This window comes from Onychostruthus taczanowskii, unplaced genomic scaffold, assembly GCF_017590055.1.
Source record: "Onychostruthus taczanowskii isolate IOZ18803 unplaced genomic scaffold, ASM1759005v1 scaffold48, whole genome shotgun sequence".
NCBI classification, from domain to species: Eukaryota; Metazoa; Chordata; class Aves; order Passeriformes; family Passeridae; genus Onychostruthus; species Onychostruthus taczanowskii.
Window position 1 is genome coordinate 807,231 of NW_024502347.1, and position 25,101 is coordinate 832,331.

The 25,101-nt window shown below is 38.0% G+C and overlaps 1 protein-coding gene across 1 annotated transcript in view; it reads left to right on the top strand.

Annotated features, from left to right (window-relative positions):
* CDK19 (cyclin dependent kinase 19) overlaps positions 1-25,101 on the top strand; it is a 121,056-nt gene that overhangs the window by 63,846 nt on the left and 32,109 nt on the right. The window contains exons 5-6 of the mRNA XM_041414840.1: positions 20,626-20,683; positions 21,911-22,042. Coding sequence (XP_041270774.1) covers positions 20,626-20,683; positions 21,911-22,042 — 190 coding nt within the window. The remainder of the gene's footprint in view (positions 1-20,625; positions 20,684-21,910; positions 22,043-25,101) is intronic.

The following is a 25,101-nucleotide window of genomic DNA, read 5'->3' on the forward strand; positions in this document are numbered from 1 at the left end:
TTATCTCTTTTCCTGAGATGGAAAAAAGGTGACAAGGAAGTGAAAGTATTAAAATAATTTTAGAATTTATTTGTTTTTTTTTTCTCCTGATACAGAATAAACAGATTGAAAACGTCATCTTTTGTAATAGCCCAGTTTAGCTTACCATCTGCCGTTAAGGAGGTTTCTAGTAAATACATGATGTATTTAAGCTCACTGTTGCAGCAGACTGGAGTGAGCAAGCTGAATTTTGTCTTCTAAATAAAAATGCAAATGTTAGAAGCTGCTTTTAGAAGTTTTTCTTTTGTAAAAGTATTACTTTTTTTTTTTTTTTCTGTTGGAGAAAGTACTGTTAGGATAATGGGATTGACTACAAGTGCATTTGTGGAATTATTTCTGTTTGCACTCATTACTTCTTCTGAATAAGGCTACAGAGGTTGGCACCATATTGTTTTATATTAATAGAAATTAGTGAAGCTTAAGAAAGGTATGTTACAGTCAGTGAATACAACTGATGTAACAATATGTAATCAAGAAAAAAAAAAGAAAAAAAAAGGCATTTTTCCTCCGTGTTTCTTGCCATCTTGTGCTTTCTCATGTGCATTTCTCTTCATTTGCAAATATGCTGTAGTTATTGCTGCTCCTCTACTAAGCAGTTGCAGTTACATTGCAGATTGTCTTGCATTTAAATTAAGCATCTTGGATTAGTGATCCAGGAAGCTGCAGTAACTAGCATAGCATGTTAGTTTATTTCTCATTTTACTATGTGTGAACTTTGTCAAAGAAACTGGCTCTGCTGCAGAAAATGACTGATCAGTTGGCGTTTCCCAGATGGCTTCTCTCAGGACCTCTGTCTTCTCCAACCTCCATGCTTTCTGGCTAATGCCTCAGAAATCACTGGCCTTATGGGAACTCTTTAGACCGAATACCACAGTTATGTCAGTTAAAACAAAGGAAATTCTTTGCATCATCTGTCAAGGTACCCTACTGTGTGAAGTGAAGTGAAGTGAACCTCTCAGAACCTGGGCATTAGGTCTTCAGATTCATCTATAGGGAGGATTCTGAATTTCATATAAAACCATTTTGGAATTAAAATTTCAGGACATTTTAATTAATACAGGAACAGTTCCTTCAAGATATCTGGACCACTGGTAATGTATTATTCTGTCACCTATTTTAACAGTGAAGCAGCAAAGATTTCAAGACAAAAAGAGGTTTTTCACAGTGCAAGTAGTCAAACACACACAATTTTCTGAACACCAAACCTCAGTACTAACAGCATTTTTAAACTGCTACTCTTTCCAGTTGTTTTCCTTCCCTCTGGAAGCTAAAGCCCATGTGAATATGACAGTTGTTTTGACAGACCCCATTCCACTTTGTTCAGCACTTCAGTGGTGTTAGAGCACAGTTTGCCTGGTTTCCTCTGAGTGGCTTGTAGAAGCACTTCCATGCAATTCAATAACCTTTCTGTGCTACTATGTAAAGTAGTTGAAAACTGTGTGGAAAATCCTTTACTCTCTTTAAGTTAGCTGGTGGCATCTGAAAAATGTTCTTTATATTGGACTTATTTACATTTTCCTGCAACCCCTATCTCCCACTCCCAAGCTAGCCCTCCATCTGTGACGTTTGTGCTCCTACTCTTGTAATAACCTTTGAACATAGGTTGAGGTTATTTTTCTGTTAGTTTATTTCTAGTTAACTAATTCTAGTGTGTTGGAGATGGTTTTTGTGGGGTTTTTTTTGGTTGAAGTATTTTACCTAACCAAAAAAATAGTCATAAAAATGAAGTCAGGTTATACTAGGATTTTTATGCCTGCTTGTTTTGCTAGTTTAAGTATTGAGCCCAAATCCCAAAATTTAGCATGGTAATGTTCTGTATAGCTAGTGTTCTCAAACATAACTTATGAAAAATAAAATTCCATAGCCAATATTTTGCATTCCTGAAAATCCTCTTGGAATGGGGGATTTCAGCTACTCAAGCCATTTTGTTTTACACTATAGTTGTTGCAAAAGAGAAGATTTTTCAGAAGCGTGTCTTCTGTTCTGCATTCTTCTCTAATCCATGAAATGCCCTTGTACATTTTTACTTTGATTTGCCTTTCATGTAGTTACTTTTGATGTAACAGTTGTGGATGATGGCTATTAGAATTATGAAATAAATGCAAACTCCAGTAGGTTACATTTTAATGAACTGATACTGACTTCTAATGCTATGAAAACTTAACTGTGAGTTAATGATTAGCTATTTGCCAGCTCAGGTGAAATACAATTTCTTAAATAAGATGTTTAAAATTTGCTTTGTTTCTTGACATTGAGTGTGAATCCCAGTCTCAGCCCTAAAACTGTTTATCAAATAAATATTAATTTGAATTCTTGATAGCTAAACCAAATAGAACTGCAGACCCATTTAGGTTTTGGGTAAGGCTTGTACTTGAAATTCTGGTTATAGCTGGATAATATAATATGTTTTCAGTACCTTCTTAGTAATTTTGCTGTCAGCAAATGTATGTGCTGTTGCTGGCTGGCCGCTAGTCTTTTTTAGGATGCAGGATTTACTTGAAGTTTGTTTCTCTGTGCACATCTCCTTGCTCTGGTGGGGAGCTGCTCTTCTTTGGTGCCAATTTCTGTAGTGCAATGGGAATGCTGTTGCTGGCTGGCTGCTAGTCTTTTCTAGGATTCAGGATTTACTTAAGTTTGTTTCTCTGTGCACATCTCCTTGCTCTGGTGGGGAGCTGCTCTTCTTTGGTGCCAATTTCTGTAGTGCAATGGGAAGAGCTTGCAGTAGCAGTAAACCTTATAGGGGACCTAAGAGTAATCTTTTCTATCTGCCGGAAGAGTGCCTGACTGTATATTGCAAGTGGTTTGATATGTTTGAAAAAATGTTAGATCAAGCTATTTTCTTGTTTATCTCATTTCAAGATCTTTTTTTCCTTCTGAACTGTGAAGTTTTGTTTCTTATTTTCTTCCCTCTCTATAGGGATATGTGTTCCTATTCCTTTACATTCCTTTTTATATTCCTTTATAACTTGTAGCTTGCTGAAGTGCTGTTTCCCACAGTTCTGCTCACTTCAGGACTTTTCTTTTTGCTTCATTGGAAAAACACTAGATGCTGATCTCTCTTCCTCACTCTCATGGGTGGTGTGCAAAGGGACACTCAAGAAAGTCTGCATAAAGTGTTGAACTAGATTAGCTAAACTGCATTTAAACTTGTCCAATGGCTCTTCTGAGTGGTCTGAAAAGTACCTGTTTGGCTGTTCTGAAGGGGTCTTTGCCAGTCCAGCTGTCCTGGTGCGAGGCAGTGGTGTCTGTGCCCAGCCCTCTGCGGTGCTGGGTGTTCAGTGCTGCGAGGGTGCTTCTGCACTGTGTCTGACCCAGCCCATGGTCCCAGTGCTGCTCTGAGGTGCTAAAAGTGGACTGGAGCCCATCCACTCCAGCCATCTGCTGCCTGGGTGATTATTTCCAGCCAAGACAGCATGGATTGTTAGAGGCAGCAATATTTTAAACTACACAGCTGTTTTTCTTGGTGCACATGATGTGGAACTCTTTTTTAGTATTTTGGTAGTTTTAATGTAGTTGAAAACCTTAAACTAATGCACAGGGTATGACTACATGAACAAGTTACAGCAAGGTAGTCTAGGGTGTGGATTTGCTCTGCATTAGATGATCTGTAGTATCTGCTCACCTGCATGTTTTTAATTCTGCAGAAAATGCATAGTCCTTTGATATGCCACTCCTTAACAGGGTAAGATAAAATTGTCCTATTTACTATCATTAAAACTGGACAGCTATTTCATTAATTTCCAAGTGCTTTACATTGTTTCTGAGAGCTCTTTTATTAAAATGCAAGTGACTAAAATGTCAGTGCAATAATGGCAGTAAGGTATTGGGTTTTTCTGACTGAGTTGTAGGACAAGGCAGCCTTCTGGGTACAGTTCTCCTGCAGTATATGTCTAGTTTAGGCTTCAGCATGCAAGAAGCACTTCAGTCTTAGAAAAAATTTTGTTCAGAATTGAAGGTGTGAGTGTCTCTTTACGTCTTATTAATGTTAGATTTCAAGTTGTTAAATGTATTAACAGTGTCGGGATTTTTAATAGTAGGAACATTGCAGCAATTAAATCTTTATCAAAATTATTATTGCTTCCAATAAAGCTTCCATAAACTTTAATCCTGGTCCTAAGTTTGTGACTGTTCTCAAAATTGATGTTGCAACTTAGAGAGAAGAATTTCAGCTGATGAGCATAGACTGTACGAAACATGGGACAGAGTAACAGGAAGTATAAAGTGCTCTGATGCTGTGTTCTGAAAGCCAGGGATTTTCTCAAAGGCATTTTGTTACACAGTAAACTTTTCAAAAGTCATAATCTGGCTTTCAGTAACAAGACTTGAGTGTCTAGTCTGTTTATGCAGTTTGAAAAAAGAAAATAAAGATTTCCACAGGGAGTTTGTTTGTATTTTAAGCACTTGATTTTTGTGAGAATATCCAAAGACTTATTGGCAACATCAACAGTGAGGTAAAACCTAAGACTTGAGCACTGAAAACATAGATATTTTATCTAGTAAGCTGAGGCAAATTTGCTGTAGCAAGTACAGTTGTGTCTTACTTTAAAAGTGTGGCATGTGTTTGGAGCTAATTTAAAAAAAATAAAAATTAAAAAAATTAGGGCAGCTTGACCTGCCACTCTTTAACATGTTCGTGTTTTTGACATGAATCACAGTGTTTCTCAGGAATCTCACAGCCACTGCGTGTCTATGCAGGCTGTTTTTCATTTTTTAAAAGGGCATAATTGTTGAATGGAAAAATATTATAATTAGTTCTGAACTACTTCAGATTTTGTTTTTGGCACGTAGAACCTTCTTCTCAACTATTCTTCTGGCTTTTTTTCTTGACACAAATCTTTCATTTGCTTCCAACTTCCTTCTCCTCTGCCCACGTTCCGTATCTGTTGATCTGCCTTTTGCCATTTCTTTAACATTACTCATATAACCTTGACTCAGCTTTGACTTTCCTGAAATACTCCCCTATCTCATCTTCACAATCTTAATTATCGCTCCTCCCTTTGGCCTCTGTAACTGTGAGTTCTGAGGCTGGTACAAGTAGAATGCTGTGTTTCATAACTTGACCTCCATGTAGGAAAAGCTCACACATTCCAGGTGGAGTGACTCTCCTTTGGTTTAGGTTCTCACTAAAAGTACTGTGTTCATACAAAAACTTCACCTACTCATTAAAACGAAGTCTCTAGATTCTGAATACAGTGACACTCTTTACTGTGGTGGTTCTGCCTCAGAAAAGTGTTGAGACTGACTTATCTAAGGCTTTTGTTTTCCCACTCAAAATTGTATGTACTAAATATTCCTTCCCTATCCTAGCTTTTAGCTTCCATTAGTAGCTTTATGTGTGAAAATGGTCATGTATTTTAAATTGCTACAATCTATAATTCTGATATGTCTTAGTTTTTATGCAATTCTACTGAAACATTTGGAGATCATTGGGAAAATAGTTTGCAAAATAAAAGGGGATTTATCCATTTTGGGTTTGGCAGACTTTTTTTTTTTAAACAGCAAATAACTTTTTTGTTATTGTTTTTAAGTCAGTACACTTTAAAAAAAAATCGAGCTTCCCAGAAGTGTTTGTGTTTTTTATATTATCAGAAGTATATGTATTACTGACTGCAGGGTTTTTGGAGTTAAGTTATCATAATTAAGTAGCTTGCATGAAGGTTCAAAATCTTCAACCACAGACTTCAGTCTAGAATCAGCCTTGACTGACAATTGATTGGAAAAACTTTTAGTAGTTGGTGCTGCAAAGTTGTCTGCAGGCATTCCAAGTCAATAATTAATCAGCCATTGCACGTAGTATTAGATACAGCACAGCAACTTCAGTGTGTAAGAGGCGTCTTGATGCTCGCTACAAAACTATTGTAAAACTGCTGCAAATAACTCCAGAGACATTAACAAGGCTTTATTTAAATGCTAATGTGTTAGGTTAAATTTTTCTGAGGTGACTTAATGATTTCTTTGTTTTGTGCTATATGTGTCATTTGGAAAGAGCCTAATCTTCAAAAGTAGTTAACAGACTCTTACATCTTGTCTTAAGCTGGCTAATCTAAAATATTTAAGCATCACGCGTTAATATCCTGCCAAGAAATGCTTTTTGGTTTGCATTAATGAGGACAGGTAATACTAATTCCTGATGTATTTGTTCATGAAAGCATCTCTTAACATAATTGTCTTCTGATGCATTTTTATTAGGTAGTAAAATAAAAAAATAAAATTCTGGCAATATACTACAGAAACAAAATTTTTAGAATCTGAAATGCCATGTTGTAGCAGTATGTTACACTATATAAATATGTTTAATGTACTTTCTTTACCCCCCAAAAAAGCACACTTCTGAAGAAAGGCAATAAAGAAACAATTTCCTTCTTGTGTAACTTATTCCAGCTTAGTTGCCATCACTGCTTCCTCAAATATTTTTTCTTCTGTTTACATTCATAAATCAAGATGTTTTTAGGACAGATTAGCATTTTGCTTTAGATACTGTGCAGCTTTTAATAAACTGTAGTGATTTCCATTAGCACTTCAATCACTGTATGAAGTATGTTTAATACAAACACTCTACCTAGGTTATTTAAATTTGAGGGCTGAAAAGCTTCCATATGTATTATGGAAGCCTAAATAGAATACTCATGCATCTGACAGAGTGTCATCACCTCAATCTTGTGTTGACTTTGTAAACACAGTAAGATATTGGGTCTGGTGGATAAACTCATTATTAATCACAGATTTCATCAACGATCTGCTGCACTTCAGTTTTCATTTCAGCTCTCAGTGTAGTCTTTAACCTGAGGAACCTCTTGCTCTGAGACTTGCAGGCCAGAGTATGAGCATGTTTTCTTGAAGGAGATGTTATTGTGTGAGATGGGGAATACGAACTCAAAGCCCTTCAGCTGCTCAACTTGCCTGTGAGCACACTTTTTTACCAGTGGTATCATGTGGTAAATATAAGACATGTTCATGCCTCCATGAAAAGGAGTAGGTTGCTTAGTGCTTACTGCAAGATACCACATGATAAGAGCGTGCCCATGGCAATTACCTGCATGTTGGTGGAGGTGCTGACAACTCCTGCTTTCATTTAGCCTAATTTGTTCATCCAGCTGCAGGAATATCTAAGGCTACTCCAAATATGTTAGTTACTCTGCACGTGAAAATGCCCATAATGAATACTAACAATGTAATGTAACGTGTTACTCTTCACGTGAAAATGCCCATAATGAATACTAACAATGTAATGTAACTGTTTAATGAATATGTTTATGAACATTTTTTAAATGGGATCTCACTCATTTATGCTGTGGAGGAGTATGCCATTGAAAACCTACTGCTTTTGGTTATTCAAGCAAATATATGAGGGCTCCTGGCAACTTCCCACTAGCGCGGAAGTGCAGTGTGAGCTCTTTGTGGCCGGAGTTTTTAGGTTCAAAAACAGGTTGTCTAAACTCTTGTGAAGTTTTTGTCCCTCAAACATGATCTCATTGCTCATAAGAGATTCATGGACTGAAAAGAGGGAGCAGTATTACCAGCTCTGAAGTGATGGTGATGTGGAGTTAGGAACCTTCCTTGCGTGTGTCCCCCATATTTCACCTCAGCACCTGCAGAATCTTTATTTGAAAATTTGGAAGTGCTGGTTTGAAATGAATGGCTGCAAGTATTCTGTGGAAGGACTCTTCTGAATAAGTGATGTTTTTCTGTGTGAAAACTTGGAAACTGGAATAACAGTGAGGTAAAAATACTCGTGGTGAAGGTGGCAGGGTACATAACTACTGAAAGCCTTTGCTTCCAGCTTGTCTTAGGCTGTGACTGTTGATACTAGAACACAAATTACAAATATCATTCTTTAAAGTGAAACTGTTTGATTTTCAATAACAGTTTCTACAATATAAATATTTATCAAGCTGTGTAAATAATATGGGAAAGGAATATATTTTTCTTTTCCAAGGCAAGAAAACTTTGCAATCTTGGACTATACCTACAGTAGTTGAGTAACTGGGATAAGTGCTCAAGAGTCTTAAAAGATAATTTGTGGTCTCTGTAATTTTTTAATTGGCATATTAAATCTTAAATTTAAATATTTTCCTTTTCTTCAACCAATTTTAGATTTTCAGTCTCTGTATTCAGAGCCTTCCCCCCCCCCCCCCCTCTAGTATCTCTTAATCTTCATCTGTGTGTGGGAGTAGTGCAGGTAATGAATACATCTCAGACTTCAGAAAACAAGTAGAAATACTATAACTTAGATTAATCTATCTGCAAGCATAGCCTTTGTTACCTCTTTCTGACGTTTTCTTCTACGAAAAAAAGAGCCTAAAAAGATTTCAGAGTATCATCCTATCTTGTTGGTTCTTTGTGATATTGAAGTCTGATACTGAATACTGCTATAGCAGTATATCCAGAGATGTTTTCCTGTGTCTCCTGTGAGGTTCACTGCCTCATAAAATCTCATCCAAGGGGAATTGTTGCAGCCCCATCCATGACAGAGCACCTTGAGCACACGAGCAGGTTGTTGGCTCAGGGGTGAGCACTGCAGCTACCCAGGGACCCTGCTTTAAGGAGTACAGTAATGGAGATGTGGGCTGCAGAGGCAGGACAGCTCTTGAGATGGAGTGGGGATTCTGCTCTCCTGTAATCTGGTTAAAGTTGTGAAACAAGTGCTCTTCTGAAGAACAGTGGAATGAGTATGTGTGACCTTGTTTTAGCATGCTGACCTTGTTTTAGCTGGCTGCATTTACTGGTTACCTAAAAGACTTCATAGCTGCTTGTCCAGGTGGAGACACTTTCGGAAAACCTCCAAGAGAAAAGTAGGAGCACAAGGCTTCTCTAACTTAATGTTACAAGACTGGGTTTGAAATACAACTTTTGCTGACGAAGCTGGCCATTGATGCTTGTCTTCGTAAAAATCAGTGTTTTCATGAGCCTGAAGATCCCCCAGAAGTCAGGAAGCTGAGAACTGACTGAGAGATGAAGAGAGATTTAATCTGAGTCCTGAGGTGAACAGGGTGATGGTGATAAACTAGGAAAAAAAGTTTCTGTTAGGATGGGTTTCAAAGGTTATGTTTTATTTAGCTTTGTTTGTAATGCATGTGTCAGCTGAACAGCGGTGCCGTGTCCTTCTGCTTGCTTTGGGGTCTGCATTTGCTTTTATTCCACTGCAAGACACCTGTGGTTGTGCTGCCTCAAGTGATACAGGAGTTAATTGCCTAAACATGATAACTGGATGGTGAGTTTGAGACCTTAAAGTCCAGAGGACTGTTAAGTGCCAGTCAGTATTGCTGTGGGCACGAGGCTTGTATTAGGGTGATAAAATTTCATCTTGAAACCTGAAAACTGATCTGCTGGACAAATCATGAGGGAAAAGGGACACTTAACCTAGCCCTGCAAATAGGGGAATGTGGGAGTTTGCTTTAAGAAGATGCTCCAAGAAAGACTATATATAAACAATTTGGCTTACATTATAAATCACTGATCTAGATTGTTTCCACACAGAGAAGAAGGTTGATGCTGCAGTATAATGGGCATTTGAATTGCTCATATAGGTAAGGGTTAGTTTCAGTCTTTAGACTCAATATCAAGAAAGGAGGGGAGAATAGATGGGATTTCACTTTTTTATTCTTGAGATAATGAGCATAGAAAAACAGCATATGTGAAAATGGATAAAAAATGTAGCTTGATGTTACAAAATTACATACATAATAAACTGACAAGAGCTAATAAAAATATATTAAATATTATTAGACATAAACCTTTGACTGCTAAAGTCCTGTAAAATGTTTTTATTGCTTTTCTAAATCTTGCCAAGTTTATCTCCAATAACAAAAAAAAAAAAATGTATTCCATATTTCTGAGTCCCTTCAGCTATATTCCCATGTCCATATGCAGACAAAAGGGGACTCATTAAGACCCACTCAGCATGGAAGTAGCCATTTCAGGTAATCATACTACCCTATTCTTTTCCTCCTTTGAAATTTCCATTCAAGGGCTTTTAATATTTCAACCTAATTCAGTCAATCTAAGCTATCCAAGCAGAAGCTTGTTTGTAATGAAAATGGGTTACATTTTTATCTATTCATTTGGTACTATATTATTTACTGCAGTTAGAAAAGTTTTGTTAATTATTTGACTCTGCCAGACTCTTGGGAGAATGGAGGTATTGGAGTTTTACTGTCAAAAATACTTTGTGAAAGGCAATTTAGAAAACGTTTTATGATGGTGTCACCAGTCTCACTTTCAGTCATTTATTGTTTGATTGGATAGAGGCTTCATGCTTCCCTACTAAATCAAAAGGAGTTGTCAGAATATAAAACAAATACTAGGTTTTGGCCGTGGTGGAATTTAGTGCTACAACTGAAAGAATTAGCAGTTATGGTATCTAATTTTCATGCTGCTGTAACAGAAACAAATGCAAGGAACAGGTGAGAATTGCATCATGTCATTTCCCCCTTCTCTTAAATTCTAGTCCTAAGCTCAGTACAGGCATAGGCTTTCTTGTGTTAGTTGTTCTGTCAGACTTACTGTCTCCTGGCTTTTGCCTTTAAAATGATGAAGAAAATAGTAATGTTGGTAATGTTTCACATGTGCACATATCTTCTCAGTTTATTTGCCTTTGGGTTATTATTCTGAGTAAAGATTATGTGTGAAGAATGTGTAATGAGAACTTGATAGCAGAGATGCAAAGACTTGGCTTGACCACAGTATCTTAGGGCATTTAGGATTTTAAAGGTCCAGCAGAGGAAGAGTTTGACTGTGCTTTTATAGAAAAAAAAAAATACCGCTTTTGTTTTTTGGGGTTTTTTAAATTTTTTTTTAAAATACATTAAAAGCAGAACATTCTTCCAAGGTATTTCTGAGGTGAGTCTTTCTTCTGTTCTCAGGCGTGGTGGGCCTGCACATCTCACGGTTCAGAAACGGGGTAGCAGAGGTTGGATAGTCTGTCTTGTCCTGTGCTATGCTTGGTGCTACCAAAGAGCCCAGGCAAGGTCTAAAAACACGGCCCTAGATGGTTGCTGGGTATCTTCATGTGAATTTTGCTGGAGTATGTACTGCAATGTGTTGAAAATCCCAGGGACAATGTGAATTCAGCATATTATTTGAACATTTGCTTTATGACCTTTTATTTTTCATTGAAAATTTATGATCACATTTGTCTCTTTGTTTCTGACTTCCCCCGCCTTTGTCCTTCTCAAGGTTGCATGTAACATTTTAAGTTCAAGTATGCTATTGCAGCACTAGTAACAGCAGAATGCTTTGGATAATGTTGCATAGCAACACAAAATTTAATTTGTGTCAAATGTTTTGGCATTCTCCTGATGTGACTTTTTTCATCCTTTTCTTTTTCACTTAAATTGCATTGCCATCAATTGGGGTGAAACTCGGTATACTGGTACATTATGGGGATTGTTTTAATCAGAGCAATTCCCAGCATCCAAAATTGCGTGGAATTTTCATTTTTGTCTTGCATTAGTTTAATGCCCTGTCAGCCATAAGAAATCTGAAATTGTGTGAAAGGAAGACTGCTTCATTTCTGAACTTTTATGCAGCCCAGAATTATATTCTCTTCTTGTGATTACTCTTATTTCTTACTCCCCTTGTGTGTACAGTCGATTTTCCAATGACATAAGTGCAGCTATATTATCCATTGGTTAACCAGGGAATAGAGTTGGTGAATAGTCTTTTCCTGTTTCAACAATGATCAAAGCACTTTGAGTTTATAAATCAAATATTTTTTTCTAGAAATTGCCTAAGAAACCATTGTTCCAAATGGATTTTAAAGCAGAGTGTTATAAGGAGCATGTATGTTTTGGCTGTTTCTGGGGAAGGCCTAGATAGAAGTGAGGGAAGTGAATTTAAAGAATTAATGTCACTTGAGGTATATGCTTAATTACATCTCAAGAGATGTAATTGAAAAAATTACATCATGTAATTGAAAAATTACATATGAAAAATCAAGTCAAACAGAGACACGAATATTCTACCTGACCACTGATTTCATTGTGTTAAGGGTGGTTGTATATGAGAGTAACTGAAGGAGTAGCAACTTAATTAGAATGTACATCTGTGTGTGGTATGTGTGATTTGGTTAAAATGCAGGTGGGAGTGGGAAAGTCTGTCTTTCCCTTTGCTGAAATACTTTAGTAGTGAGTCCAAGACTGGACTTCCAGGCTGACACTGACATCTCAGATACGTTTTTCTGCTGCTGAACGTGTGGCTCTGGAGCTGTTCAGCCAAAGGTGCCATAGGGTTGGCTGCAGCAGGGTGACAGAGGTGGCTCTGTGAGCCTCAGCTGTCCCACCACTCAGCTCGGCAGCAAGAGTGCTTTGAGGGGGCTCGAGCTGCAGGAGTTGTAGAAATGGTGAGGCCTTCTCAAGGGGAATGCAGAAGGAGGAGGGGGACAGATCCGTGTTTTAACAAGAGACATTTTGATTAGGTGATGGGAAACAGTTTTTTTGTCAGAGAGTGCCAGGTGTTGCCCACCAGAAGGGCTTGGTAACCTCCAGTGTTGGAGACTTGCAGCTCCCTTGGTCATGATACAGAACAATCTGATGCAGCTTCAAATTTGGCTCTATTTTGAGCTGCAAAATGTCCAGATGACCTCTAGAGGTCCTATCCAGCTCAAAGCATTCTATGATTTTGGCTGATGCTGCAGATGAGTATCCAGATTCTTGGGCTGTTGAAGTCAGTCTGTAATGAAGCCTGTGTAGTGACATCTTTGCTTTTGTGGAAGGCTAGATCACCTTAAGTTTATTTCATGGACTTTAAAAAAAATATGTGCAGAGCTATGGTTGCGCTGTGGCCAACGTTTGGGTTTTTTCTGCTTTCCTTTACCTTTGCTTTTTGTGTCAAGTTTTATAAGGCTATATAAACATGAAAGGATTTCTTTGATAACCAGCTTCCATATGAAAACAGCGCATTTCTCCTTTCAACACATAATGAGTACAAGCAAGGAGTGTGATTAACCAAAATCTTTACCTAAGGCATTCCAAAGAAATATTTCAGGGACGTTCTGTACACTTTGTTCCTACTCCTAGTTAGTAATGTTTTGCCATCAGTCTCAGGTAAATCCTGCAAATGCAGTTACTATAGAATTCATGGTAGCTGGAGTTAAATGACTATTTTGACCACATCTGTTCAGCTGCTGTGAAATACATAAGTCACTACCATAATCTGACAGCGTGGTTTGTGCCTGAATATGCAGTTTCATATCTCAGAATTCCTCAAGAGCATTTTTTTCTTTATCAGTTCTGAACACATTTAATTTTAAAATTATTTTAGAAGGACCAAGAGTGGAATAAAAAGTTAATGTGCATTTTTAAATGTTTCTGTTGTTACTAATATTCCTCTAATGGCAATAAAATGAATTTTGGGAACTTTTTAAAGACACAGTCTGGTGACACTTAGCTGTAAAATTTTGTGTACCATTTTATGATGGTTGGACATGGGTTGGATGCCTGGTTGCCTGGTGCCCACCAAAAATGAAACTCAAGTGGACAGGGGAGAGAAAATAGAAAAAAAAAAAGGCTGATGGGGTGAGAGAAGGACAGGGAGAGATCACTCACCAGTTGCCATCACAGGCAAACCACACTTAACTTAAGGAAATTAGTTTTATTCATTCCCAATCAAAATCATAGCTGGATAACGAGAAGCAAAACAAATCCTAAAACCACATCCCCTGCTCTCCTGCTTGGGATTAACTTTGTTCCCAATTCTCTACCTCCTCCTCACACTCAGTGGCACAGGGAGATAGGGAATGGTGTTAGCAGCGAGGTGATCCCATGTTGGTTCTGCCATTGCTTCCTCCTCAGGGAAGGAGTCCTTCTCCTGCTCCACCGCCATGTCCCTCCCATGGGAGACACTACTCCATGAACTTCTCAGAGGAGTCTTTCCCACAGATTTCAATTCTTCACAGACTGCTCCAGCATGGGTCCTTTTTTTTTTTTTTTCTTTCCATGAAGTGCAGCACTTCAGGAACAGGCTGCTCCAGCAGGGGTCCCCCATGGGATCACAAGTCCTGGGTCACAGTTGTCTTTTGGGCATCCAGCTGCTCCAGCATGGATTTCTCCACAGGCTACAGGTGGATCTCTGCTCCACCATGGATCACCATGGGCCTCAGGGGAGCATCCTGCCTCACCATGGTCTGCACCACAGGCTGCAGGAGTATTTTGGCTCCAGAGACTGGATTGCTTCCTGCTTGTCTTTGTTCACTGATGCTGGTGTCTGCAGAGTTTCTCTCATATATTCCCACTCTTCTCTAGTCTGACCTCAATTACTTCTGTGCAATAACATTTTTCCCCCCGTTTTAAAATCCCAGAGGCACAAGCACTCTGCTTGATGGGATAAAAGCATTCTGTGGTACTCTTTGTTTCCTGTGTTCTTTTTTATTTACTTAATGTGTTTACTACTTTTTTTCCCCTCCTTTTCAGATTTAAATAAGTTCTGAGTTCAGTTGAACGATCTACCATTTCAAAGCATTTTGTATGCCTTGAGATTTTGCTGACTCTTTAGATCATGTGTTGTTATAATCAGCTTTATGTTTGGCCTTTCGATAATTTGATAATATCTGTAGTATTACATTATTGATTCAAATTAAATTATAATTATCTTGATGATAAAGGTATTGGTTAAAGATACTATTTTGTTAAAGTAATTTGTTAAAGATACTACTTCACAAGGTCAATAATTTCAACAGAATGGAGAAGTATTGGAAGAAAACGGTATGGATTACAAATCTAGGCCAAAAATGTAATGAAATATGGTTGGGTTTTTGTAACATTAAGGATAACAAGTGATAAAAACCAAACCAAAAGTGATGTTATGTAACCAGAGTAGTGACTCTCATATGAGTTTGCAGTGTGTAAGGCTAAAAAGAAGCAGATGTAAAGATATTTTACTTTATATGGTATACTTCTGTCTAGTGCTTCAGAAAAAATGTATCAGAAAAATGTTGACCAAACAGTTTTCTAAAAAGAGAGAAATGAGGATAACAATTTTCCTACATGCATTTCAATATATGGAAATATTTTCAATGGAAGTGGTAATCATTTGGAGGTTTGCAGTGCATAATAAAATTTTTTAAGGGCCTTTAATTTTTTTAATTAAATGTAATTAGCTCAATTGTTAGCAGCAGTGTTAGTACCTATGTGCCAGTTCATTGATCTGAGCACAAAGTCTGGGTTTGAACAGTGTTGCTTTAAGGCAGGGCCGTGCCTACATTTCCATGCAGATGAGAGGAACACAAGCTTTGTTTGCAAATTTTGGTGAACAATCAGCATCTCCTCCTTAATCTTGAACTGAGAGGTTCAGTGGTCTTTGGAGTAGTGCCTGCAGAGTGGGACACTGCCATCTCACTCAGGACCTTTGTCAGTTGGGGAGCCGCATGCTGAAAGCTGAGACAAAAATACTATTGCTCTCCTCTTGCTTGTGAAATGAAAGTGTCTCTGTGTATCAACACTGGGCTGTTTACAATTGTTTTTTTAAATAATGGAGACTTGAAAAGACCTCATCACAAGGCAATGTCAGTAACTGTAGGGAGAGCCTTTATCTGTAAGGCTTGCAATCTCTTTTACAATAGAAGCCTCCTAATTTGATATTATTCTTTTTCCAGTGGCACATTCCAAAAGGGAAACACATTTGTTTGGATATAAACAATAAAGAATTGTGTATGGAAAGTGGTATATCCCTATGGACATTTTCCCATAGGACTGTAATTCTGCACCAAATCTCTTACGAATTGTGTCACTGCTGTACTTAAGGAGATCACAACAGCCATTAAAACTGAAGTATTGCCATCTATTGTTAGGTTGTTGTTCCTGTTTTGAACTGTTATACTCCTTTAATACCATAGAAGGTTTATTTTCTTTCACCCTTTCTTCTGTTTTACTGTCTAAATATTAAAATTAAAGTGTATCTTCACATGAATGTCTGTATGACTCCCACATGTGACACTTCTAGTATTTGTGAAAACACACTTGTTAATCCAACATTTTAATTTCTCTTCCACCAAGATTTTTAAAATTGCTTTATTCCCTCTCCCCCACCAATGTAGAAAAGTAAATGTTATTATCTATACTTATTACTTGTAAAGAACCTATTGTAAAGGCTCATAAAGAGTCATTGTCATCTTCATCCCTTTTTGCAAGTATTTCAGATTTTTGCTTCAGTTGTTTGTTGCTGTCAACCTTGCTCTTTTTGCAAATGTTTTTTAGACAGTCAAACCTCAACTGAATTTCTCAGCAGGGATTTGCCTGTTCATTTTTGTATCTTATATTAAATGTGAGAGTCCTAATTCTTACTGTTTCTGTTGTTCCTATAGCAACTAGATAGGGGGAGATGCAGCAGCATCACTTTGCTTCCCAGCTGGTGTTTTTGTTCTCAGCAAGAGGGGAGAGTATGAGGAAAATAGAGTATTAGTTAGGATGTAACTGGTTGAAAAGTATACTCCTTGCTGGGTTGTCTCACCCAACTACTACTCTAGAGGAGTTAGTTAATGATTTTAAGCAGGGCTTCTCAAACTTTCTTTATTAAAATTTTGTCCTCTAGTATAGAGACACAATTTACTCTAAGTATGTGCCAGCTTTTGGTCTTTTAGCTGCTGCTTGGTTCTTGATTCTTCCAGCTAAATGCTGTTTTCTTTATCAAATGGCTAACAGTATGATTTGTGTCAGGAACTAGACTGGTGCTTATGACTTATATATAGCCTGAATATAAATAAAGTGTGGGGCTTTTTAATTCCTGCTTTTTAATCTGATTTTTGCAGCTGTCTAGTAACTATAGTATACTAGGCTGTAGTTTTATTGTCAACTAAGTGACGATCTTGGAGTAAAATGTTTTGATATTTAAATGTTACATTTTCAGAGATAACTAAAAACTAAGGTAGAGCTAACACATTCTACCTTCTCCAGGAAGCAGAGGTTGTTTGAATTCTCCTTCAGTAGTCCTTTCTGTTACCTCATGATGGAAACCTTCCTAACATAGTTTCCTGAGGATCTCTGATGCCAAATTATTCCCTCTGAAGTAAACCAAAATCTTTCCTCCATACCTGAGCACCTGAAATTCTGCTGCTTTGCCTTGATGCCTCTTTTTTAGCCAAGCACTACTACTCTATGAGGGTTGTGTTTCTCTCACCATGGTATGTGCATTGTGAAGACTCTGTGAAGAGTTTTACAATAACCTAGCCATTATTATATAAAACAACCACCAAATATTTGACATATATTTTAAGCTCATCTGAAGCTGTTTATTTTTATTAATAAAAATTCATGGGCAGAAGATAGGTCCCATCTGGTTTAGCATATGTACATTGAAAAGCCTTTCCTAGTCAGAACAGCTCTGATCAGCAAGAGGAACTTAGAAAGTGCTGATTAGTAGATAATCAAGTGGTTAATTTGCTCATGTGGGAAGTAAGAGGTTGAGATATAGCCTTCTTGTTACTTAAGAAACAGGCCGGAACTAAGACTTGTCACCTCTCAGGAAGATGCCATGATGCAAGGTGTTACTGACACAGTGGGGATCCTGCAGGCATCGGGTTATCATCCCTGAAATCCCTGCTGTCTTCACACTGGTGGTGGTGCCTCAGGAGAAGTACTTGCTCTTTTGCTCAATTAAAGTTTTTAATTGTTTCCAGTTTTATTCCTTCCCTGTTTCCCCTGCCCCTGACTCTCTCAGAGGGGTTCACAAGAGCTAATGAACATGACATCTGCTAAGTTCATAAATCAGTTTGTTTCTCTGCTGGCTGCCTAAGCAGAGTTCCAATCCTCAGTGGATTACATATTAGAACAGATTTAAATTGTAATCAGAGCAACATCTCTTCTAAACATTCTGGCTTTAAAAGTTTATAAATGGACAAGTCTCTTGCTTCCATAGACTCTGACCTGGCGTATCTCCTCTATTCATGGGACCACTGACTCTCCTAGGGCTTTGGGGAGTGTTTCTGAGGCTGAAGATGCTGAGGCTGTTCAGTGTCCAGAAGAGAAGGTTCATGTGGGATATTATCAATGTGTATATGTGCCTGATATGTGTGAATAAAGAGAACTGAGCCAGACTCCTTGCAGTGCTATCCAGTGAGCAGGAGGCAGTAGATGTAAATATACTATATTGATAAACCTTTTTTACTGTGAGTAAACACTGGAAGTTTCAGAGAGAGGCTGTGAAGTCACCTGTGGAGAAGTTTAAAACCCAACTTGGTTCATGCCTGAGCAATCTGCTGTAATCTGTAACCCTGCTCTGAGGCTTGGTTGTCTCCAGAGGTCTTTTCCAACCTGAAATATTCTGTGAATATTGTGGATTATGTCAGCAGATACAAGAGTTGGGAGCTTTTTTTTTCTGTGAATAAATTGCTGCTTGGAGAATATTATATTGCCAGAGATAAAATACAGCTGTCGTGAGTTATTCTCAAAGTCCTTTCTGCTTAGATTTTAATTTTTATCTTACAAAATCTTCTGAAGTTAGAATGTTTATTTCTTACAACCGAATTCTTTTATTAGAAACAACCTGACCTATAAATCAGTGCAGTAATAACATTTTTATCAGCTTGCTTCACTTGACAAGTAAATGCATTTTTATAGTGCTTAAAATCCAATCCTGAATGTAAAGGTCTGTTGAAGTGGTTTTGATTCACAGAATCATTAAGATTGGAAAATCCTTCTAAGATCAAGTCCCACCATTAACCTCACACCACCACGTGTAGAACTAAACTGTTGCCCGCATGTGCAAATCCTCATTTTTTGGAACACTTCCAGGGATGGTGGTTCTGCCAATTTCTTGGGCAGCTGCAGCTTCCCAGCCGCTTTTCCCCAGCCTGCAGCACTGCATGGGGTTGTTGTGACCCAAGGGCAGGACCCAACACTTTGCCTTGTTGAGCCTCGTACATTTGGCTTTGGCACATCAATCCAGCGAACTCATCATACTCAACTATGAATCAAAGTTGCTAGGCAAACGTTTAGGAAGAAGTTCATCAAGAAAACTGGAGTTTTGCTCCCTTGGTTAGGACAATTGTATCCATATGATTTCTAACAGATGTAAAATGTAGTGTGAACTTGCATGCATCTCTTGCTGCCTGGTTAATGAATATGCAGGAAGTGATTATTCTGTTCTCTGGAATATTCAATTCAGGGTAGTACATAAATGTACAACCAGAGTTCAACAATTGCCTTGAGGTGTTGATTTTATTGTCATTAAATATTAGCTAAGAGCAAGCATCATCTTTCTCTTTCATAGATTTGCTGGCGAGTGTTTGCTCAAGGTCAATTGAAATTGCTTGTGTTTTCCAAAAAGGGAGTGCGTATTGCCCCTTGAATGGTTCCAGTATATGTTGGACAATAAAAAGTCAGTGGTGGTGTTGAGAATTACAGATTAAAGAAGGAAGAATAAAAGAGGTGTCTGGAAAGAGAGGCTGTGGTTGGAGCTGGGGAAGAAACAAAATTTGCACTGGGTGTGGGATGGGAAGAACAGCTTCCTGGGGGAAGGAGAAAGAATAGGTGAAGTAGAGTGCTTTTTTTTGTTTGTTTCCTTTTTCAAAAAAGCTAAAGGTGTGTAATTTTGAGTCAAATTAGCAACCCTAGTTTGAGTGTCTCATTTCAGGTAAATAGCAGCAAGGAACTGGGAATCTAAGTGAGATTCTGACATTGGTTTTCTGGGCATCTCTTTCAGATTATTGAACAAAACCTGCTTGAGCAGACCCTCTGCAGGCATTAAAGATTTAAATATAATTATTGTTTGGATGAACATTCCAAAAATTCTGCTTTGAAGCTTTGTTATGCATCTCTTCATTCAAATCACTTAATGTTTTCAATCTTGTTTACTTTTTACAGCTGTTAACACAATAGGACAAAAGCTTCCAAGGAATGACTATTGATGTTTGAGGGAACCTAGATTCTAATTGCAGAACAATTGCTGTGATGTCATGTGCAGATTTTATGTGGTGTTCACAAACAGCTGGTTGCAAACAAATAGATTGCAAAAAATGCCTATAAAGGTTTTGTTCTACTTGTAAAGCTGCTGTCTGCACTGTCAAAAGCTTTTGGGAAGTGGCTGTGTGTGAATACTCCTGTTTCAAGAGAATTCTCGTAGCATGAAATCAACTTTGTGGGAAAAAAGTGCTTTTGCCCATGTGATTTTTATCATTCATACACTAAAAACAAGCACGGCTCTAAAAATGTAGTTAGGGTGAAAACAAAAGTGGCTCTCAACTTGGTATACATTTGTATACCAAGATTTGGCATCACTTTAAATAAGTTATACTAGCAAAAGTGGTTCTTGCCAGATTATTGATGTGTAGCATAAAAGTTAGGCTAATATAAAACTTTCCTCTAGAAGAAAATCTCTCCAGTGAATAGAATTATTCTAGTAACAATAGAAATGCACATTTACTTAAAGATGACATTTCTTACTGTGAAATGTCAAAGTGTATTTCTGTTTTCTAATTGTGAAATTGGTAACTAGAGATAAAAACTAAATGTCAGCAAGATAAAGGTATGGTAATTTTAGACTTCTAAGGGTGTTTCTGTAAATGTTTTCATTATAAAATAAATGTATGTAATTTTATTATTCTCAAAAATAATCATAAAAGGCTGATCAGCTAAAAATTCTGCTTTTGTTTTCCAGAAACCAGCAAACATTTTGGTAATGGGTGAAGGTCCTGAAAGAGGAAGAGTCAAAATAGGTAAACTTTTTGAGAAAATATAATTGTGCAGCTAAGAGATTACTATAATAAAAAAATGCATCTTCTGTGTAAGATAGAAACAGATCTTCAGCATTCTTTGAGTGTATGTATCTACAACCTCTAGTTAAATTTTAAATCTCATTCACTGACTTGACATACTTAAGAAATTCCAAATATATTATTAGGCTTTTCTAAACTTGCCAAGGGTATTGGATGAGACATAAAAGCATCTGTGTGAAACAAAAAAGTAATAAGCACAGAGAGCAGTGGTGATGACCAGGGTTCTTTTGACGTCTGCTCTGATTGGTTAGCATAAGTTAGCATTGTTACTTATAAACTTTTTGGTTTGGTTTTTTATTTTTATATAAATAACATTACTGCATGTTTGTAGAGATACAGAGGTTTGTTATGCAAAATTATTTGGTGTCAAGGTGAGTAACACATGTAGCTGTGATGGTCTTTATCCAAAATCTAATTTCCTTCTCAGTTTTAGTGATGTGGCTATTATGTTTTTAAAATAAATAATGCAGCAATACTGAAGCTTGTGTGAAAGAAACGTTTTAGATTTGAATTTGGTTTAAAATGTATGGGTTTGGCAGTACACCAAATTTTGTGCTTTCCCATCCAGCATTTCTTACTGTTACTTACCAGGCTCATTCTATGGAGAATTTTTGAGTTCTATAGAATGAACGCTTAGTTTTAAAATACACCTCTGTGCATGCTGACTGACTCTGGAGCTCATTCCTCCAAATCTTTCTAGGAGGCATGCCTTGAAAAATAGTGCAAAAACAATCTACACTACAGTCATTTTAATTTTGCACTTTGGGTAAATATATAGCAGTCACAAGGACTCACAGTTTGTAAGCATGTATAAAAATAAAGGAGAAAATGTACATTAGAGACCTATTACTCTTCAGTTAACCAAGTTTCTGTTACAGTTTTAAAAAATGAACAGGCATCTGTGTTATGTAAAATTTTACAATACCATGATGAAAATGCGTCAGATGTTATCCTTCATAGTTTTAGGAATGAACTAAATGGGATTTAGCCTTAGAAGAATTTGATCCAGTATTGTTGTAAGTAGTTTTTGGTTTGTTAGAAACTTTGAATTGTAATTTTTAATGTTTTAGAGCTGTTGTTGTAATTGTTTTTGACAATACTATTGAATTTTGATTTATTTGTATTAAAATTTAAATAATCTTCTCATTTTTTCTCCCCATTCCCCAGCTGATATGGGTTTTGCAAGATTGTTTAACTCACCTTTGAAGCCATTGGCAGACTTGGATCCAGTTGTGGTGACATTCTGGTACAGAGCTCCAGAGCTGTTACTTGGGGCCAGACATTACACAAAGGCCATTGGTAAGTTGTCCTGTAAGAAAGATGTTTGCCTGCAAGTTCTGTAAGGATAGCAGCCTTATAATGGAGAGGATGGTCAGCTGACCTGCTAGTTTAGGGGTTTTGTCACTGAAGTAGTTGCAGATGATCCCATCCATAAAGGATTAATCAAGATTAAAACTTTTCGAGGACTGTGCTTTTATATTTCAATATAACCTAGATGTTTTAAATATCTAGCTTGTTCTGTTTTTAAAACAAAAATATCCTTTGAATTGGTTTATGTGTTTTCTTAATATTGCCTTAGAAATCTTGTAATCCTGTGAACCTTTGAAAGGGAAAGAGCTGTGGCATCCTTGTAGGGTGTTATATGTCCGGTGTTATATGGGTGGTTATGTCTTGTAGGGTGTTATATGCTTCTGTGAAATATGTGTCTTGATAAGCAGAAGGCTGGACTCCTGTGCTGTGCAATCTGCAAATCATTTCCTCTTGATGACTTACGAAGCTCCATGTTCAGGAAATGCTGGTAGCCAGGTTCTTTTCTGCCCTAGTAAGTTCCAGAAGCACAATCAGCCTCGGTGCCCAGCTGTTTGGAGAACTGAAGAATTGAGGTGCATGGGAGGCATGGTTGGCTTATATACTGAACTGCAAAGGAAATAGTGACCCTCTGTTATTAGTGTGAAGTTGTTCCTATGAGTACAGAGGTGGCTTTCTTGGCAGGCATTTTTCTGTTACAGAAATTTTTGGAGATGCACTGTGGGCCTTTGTTCAGACAGTTACAAAATACTGTGTTGCACTGGCATCTCAGTTTGAGTGTTCTTTTGGGTGGACCAGCATTTTTAAGGCACACGGTGTGTTTTTTAAAAATAACTCCTGTTTATTCAACTACCATATACAGCAAGAGGTTTGGAGAATGAATGAGCTGACACCTGGCTTTTTGATGTAGACTTGCATTTCCCATTTTTGTCACCATGATATTTTCTGAAAAATCCTTTACCAGGATTTTTTGCTGAGAAGCCTCAGAAAAGAAATGTAAACAATAACTATCTGATGGCTGTGGAATGTGGTCTGGACATTGTTTGCCAACAGGTGCATCTTTGATTCGTCCATGTGGATTGTTTCTACTTAATGACCAATCCATGGTCCAGCTGTGTCGGACTCTCTTAGAGTCACAGGTTTTTGTTATTCATTCCATTTCCTTCCTTTCTAGGTCTCTCATGGATCCTTTCTCTCTATTCTTTTTAGTATAGTTTTAGTATAGCATTTTAATATAATATAATACCATAATATAATAAATCAGCCTTCTGAAACATGGAGTCAAGATTCTCATCTCTTCCCGCATCCTGGGACCCTTGAACACAGCCACACATTTCTTTATTGTATTCCACTTCCATTTGAAATCCTCCAGTGCAGGAATTTATTTGTATACTTTAGGAGAACTCTGCAGCAAAAGCTGAAGTATCAGGAGTGAGAAAAATCTGGTCCATTTCAAAACCAAAAACCTGGTCCAAAGAAAAATACTTACTGCAGACAGTTTCAGTCAGGTCAGAAGGGACCCTGGGAGGTTTCTTGTTCATCCTCCTCTTCAAAACAGTGCCCACTATGAATTCTGCCTGGTCTGTTGAGGGGTTTGTCCAGCTACATCTTGAAAACCTCTAAGAACAAAGATTTCATACACTCTCTGGTTAACCTGTTCCACTGCAAAATCATGATCGTAGCTAAGAATTTTTTTTATACTTAGTTAGAACTTTTTTTTTGGTTTATGCTGATAATCTCTCACTCTCCTGTTGTATGGCATTGTAAGAGCCTAGCTCCATCATCATGGTCACCTCTGTGTAGGTTCTGGTGGGGCTGCTCATAGATTCCTCTTCAGTCTGAACAAGCCCATGTCCCTCACTATCCTCTCCTGGAGCAGGTTCTCCAGCTTCTAACCATGCTGGTTACCTCTGCTTCTTGCCTTTGTTAATCCACTGTTTCAGGGTCATTACAACCAAGGCTGCCATTGATTATCATATCCCCAACCAGGTTCTTCCTTCTTCCTCAGCAGCAGATCTGAAGGATTACACGTGTAGTTTACCCCTAAGTCCACTAGAAATCCTTTCAGCATCCCTGAAGTGACCCTGTTTATGTTCTGTTTGTTCTCCACGATGCCCCGTGGTCTGTTCACCTCCTCCCACAGCTTCTATTGCTGGTGGGCCAGTGCTCCAACCAAAGTGTCTCTCCAAGTGTGAGGCCAGTGTCACCCTGCAGACTGATTCCTGTGTGGTGGCACCCTCCCTCTGGAGCTCTACCTCACCTGAGACAGAGGCATCCCAGGGCATCTGCTCCAGTGGGAGCTGGGGATGGAGCCTTGTAATGCCCCTGTCCCCTGTGTGGTTCTGGCACAATCCCCTGGTGGCAGGAGCAGAATCTTAGGGCCTGCTTTGCATCTGCCACTATGCAGACTGGGCTGTTAACTGCTAAGTCTGTCTGTTGGAGTGTTTGAAAGAAAATACCAAGAGAATTGCCTCAAACACCTGCAAATTAGATGCTTAAATTGCCCTGTGTTCGTAGTGGAAAACACTGATGTGAATGGACCAGATTACTGAGTGACCTGCGTGTGTGGTACAGGGAAGTTACCTCAGCTGACAGCTACCTGGTTTGATAGATGGCATATTGTTTGGAGATTTGGGTGAGTGATATGTACCACTATCTCAGGGTATCTCTTTGAAGGATGACTTAGTATAATGCTGTTGTTTGTTTAATTATGTCATAAATAACTCAGTTCTTGCCCTGAGGGATCTCTAGTCTGTACTAAAACACAGGCAAGAAGTTCCTATGAAACTTCAGGGGATGATGGTACTTTGGAGAGATCTGGTTTTTCTAGAAGTTTATTATTTCTGAGGTTTTTATTTCTTGTATCACATCAGTGAGTCACCCAGGAGGGGTGCGAATGGTTACATAGTGCCTGGCATGCAGTGTGAGTGCTGAGGGCACGCAAAACTGTTTGGGCAGCAAAATAAAAAATAAGGAAATGAAAACAAGGAGAGTTGCAAGTTGAGACTTGTAGGCTGACTGAAGGATTAGAGGAGCATGTGACTGAAGAG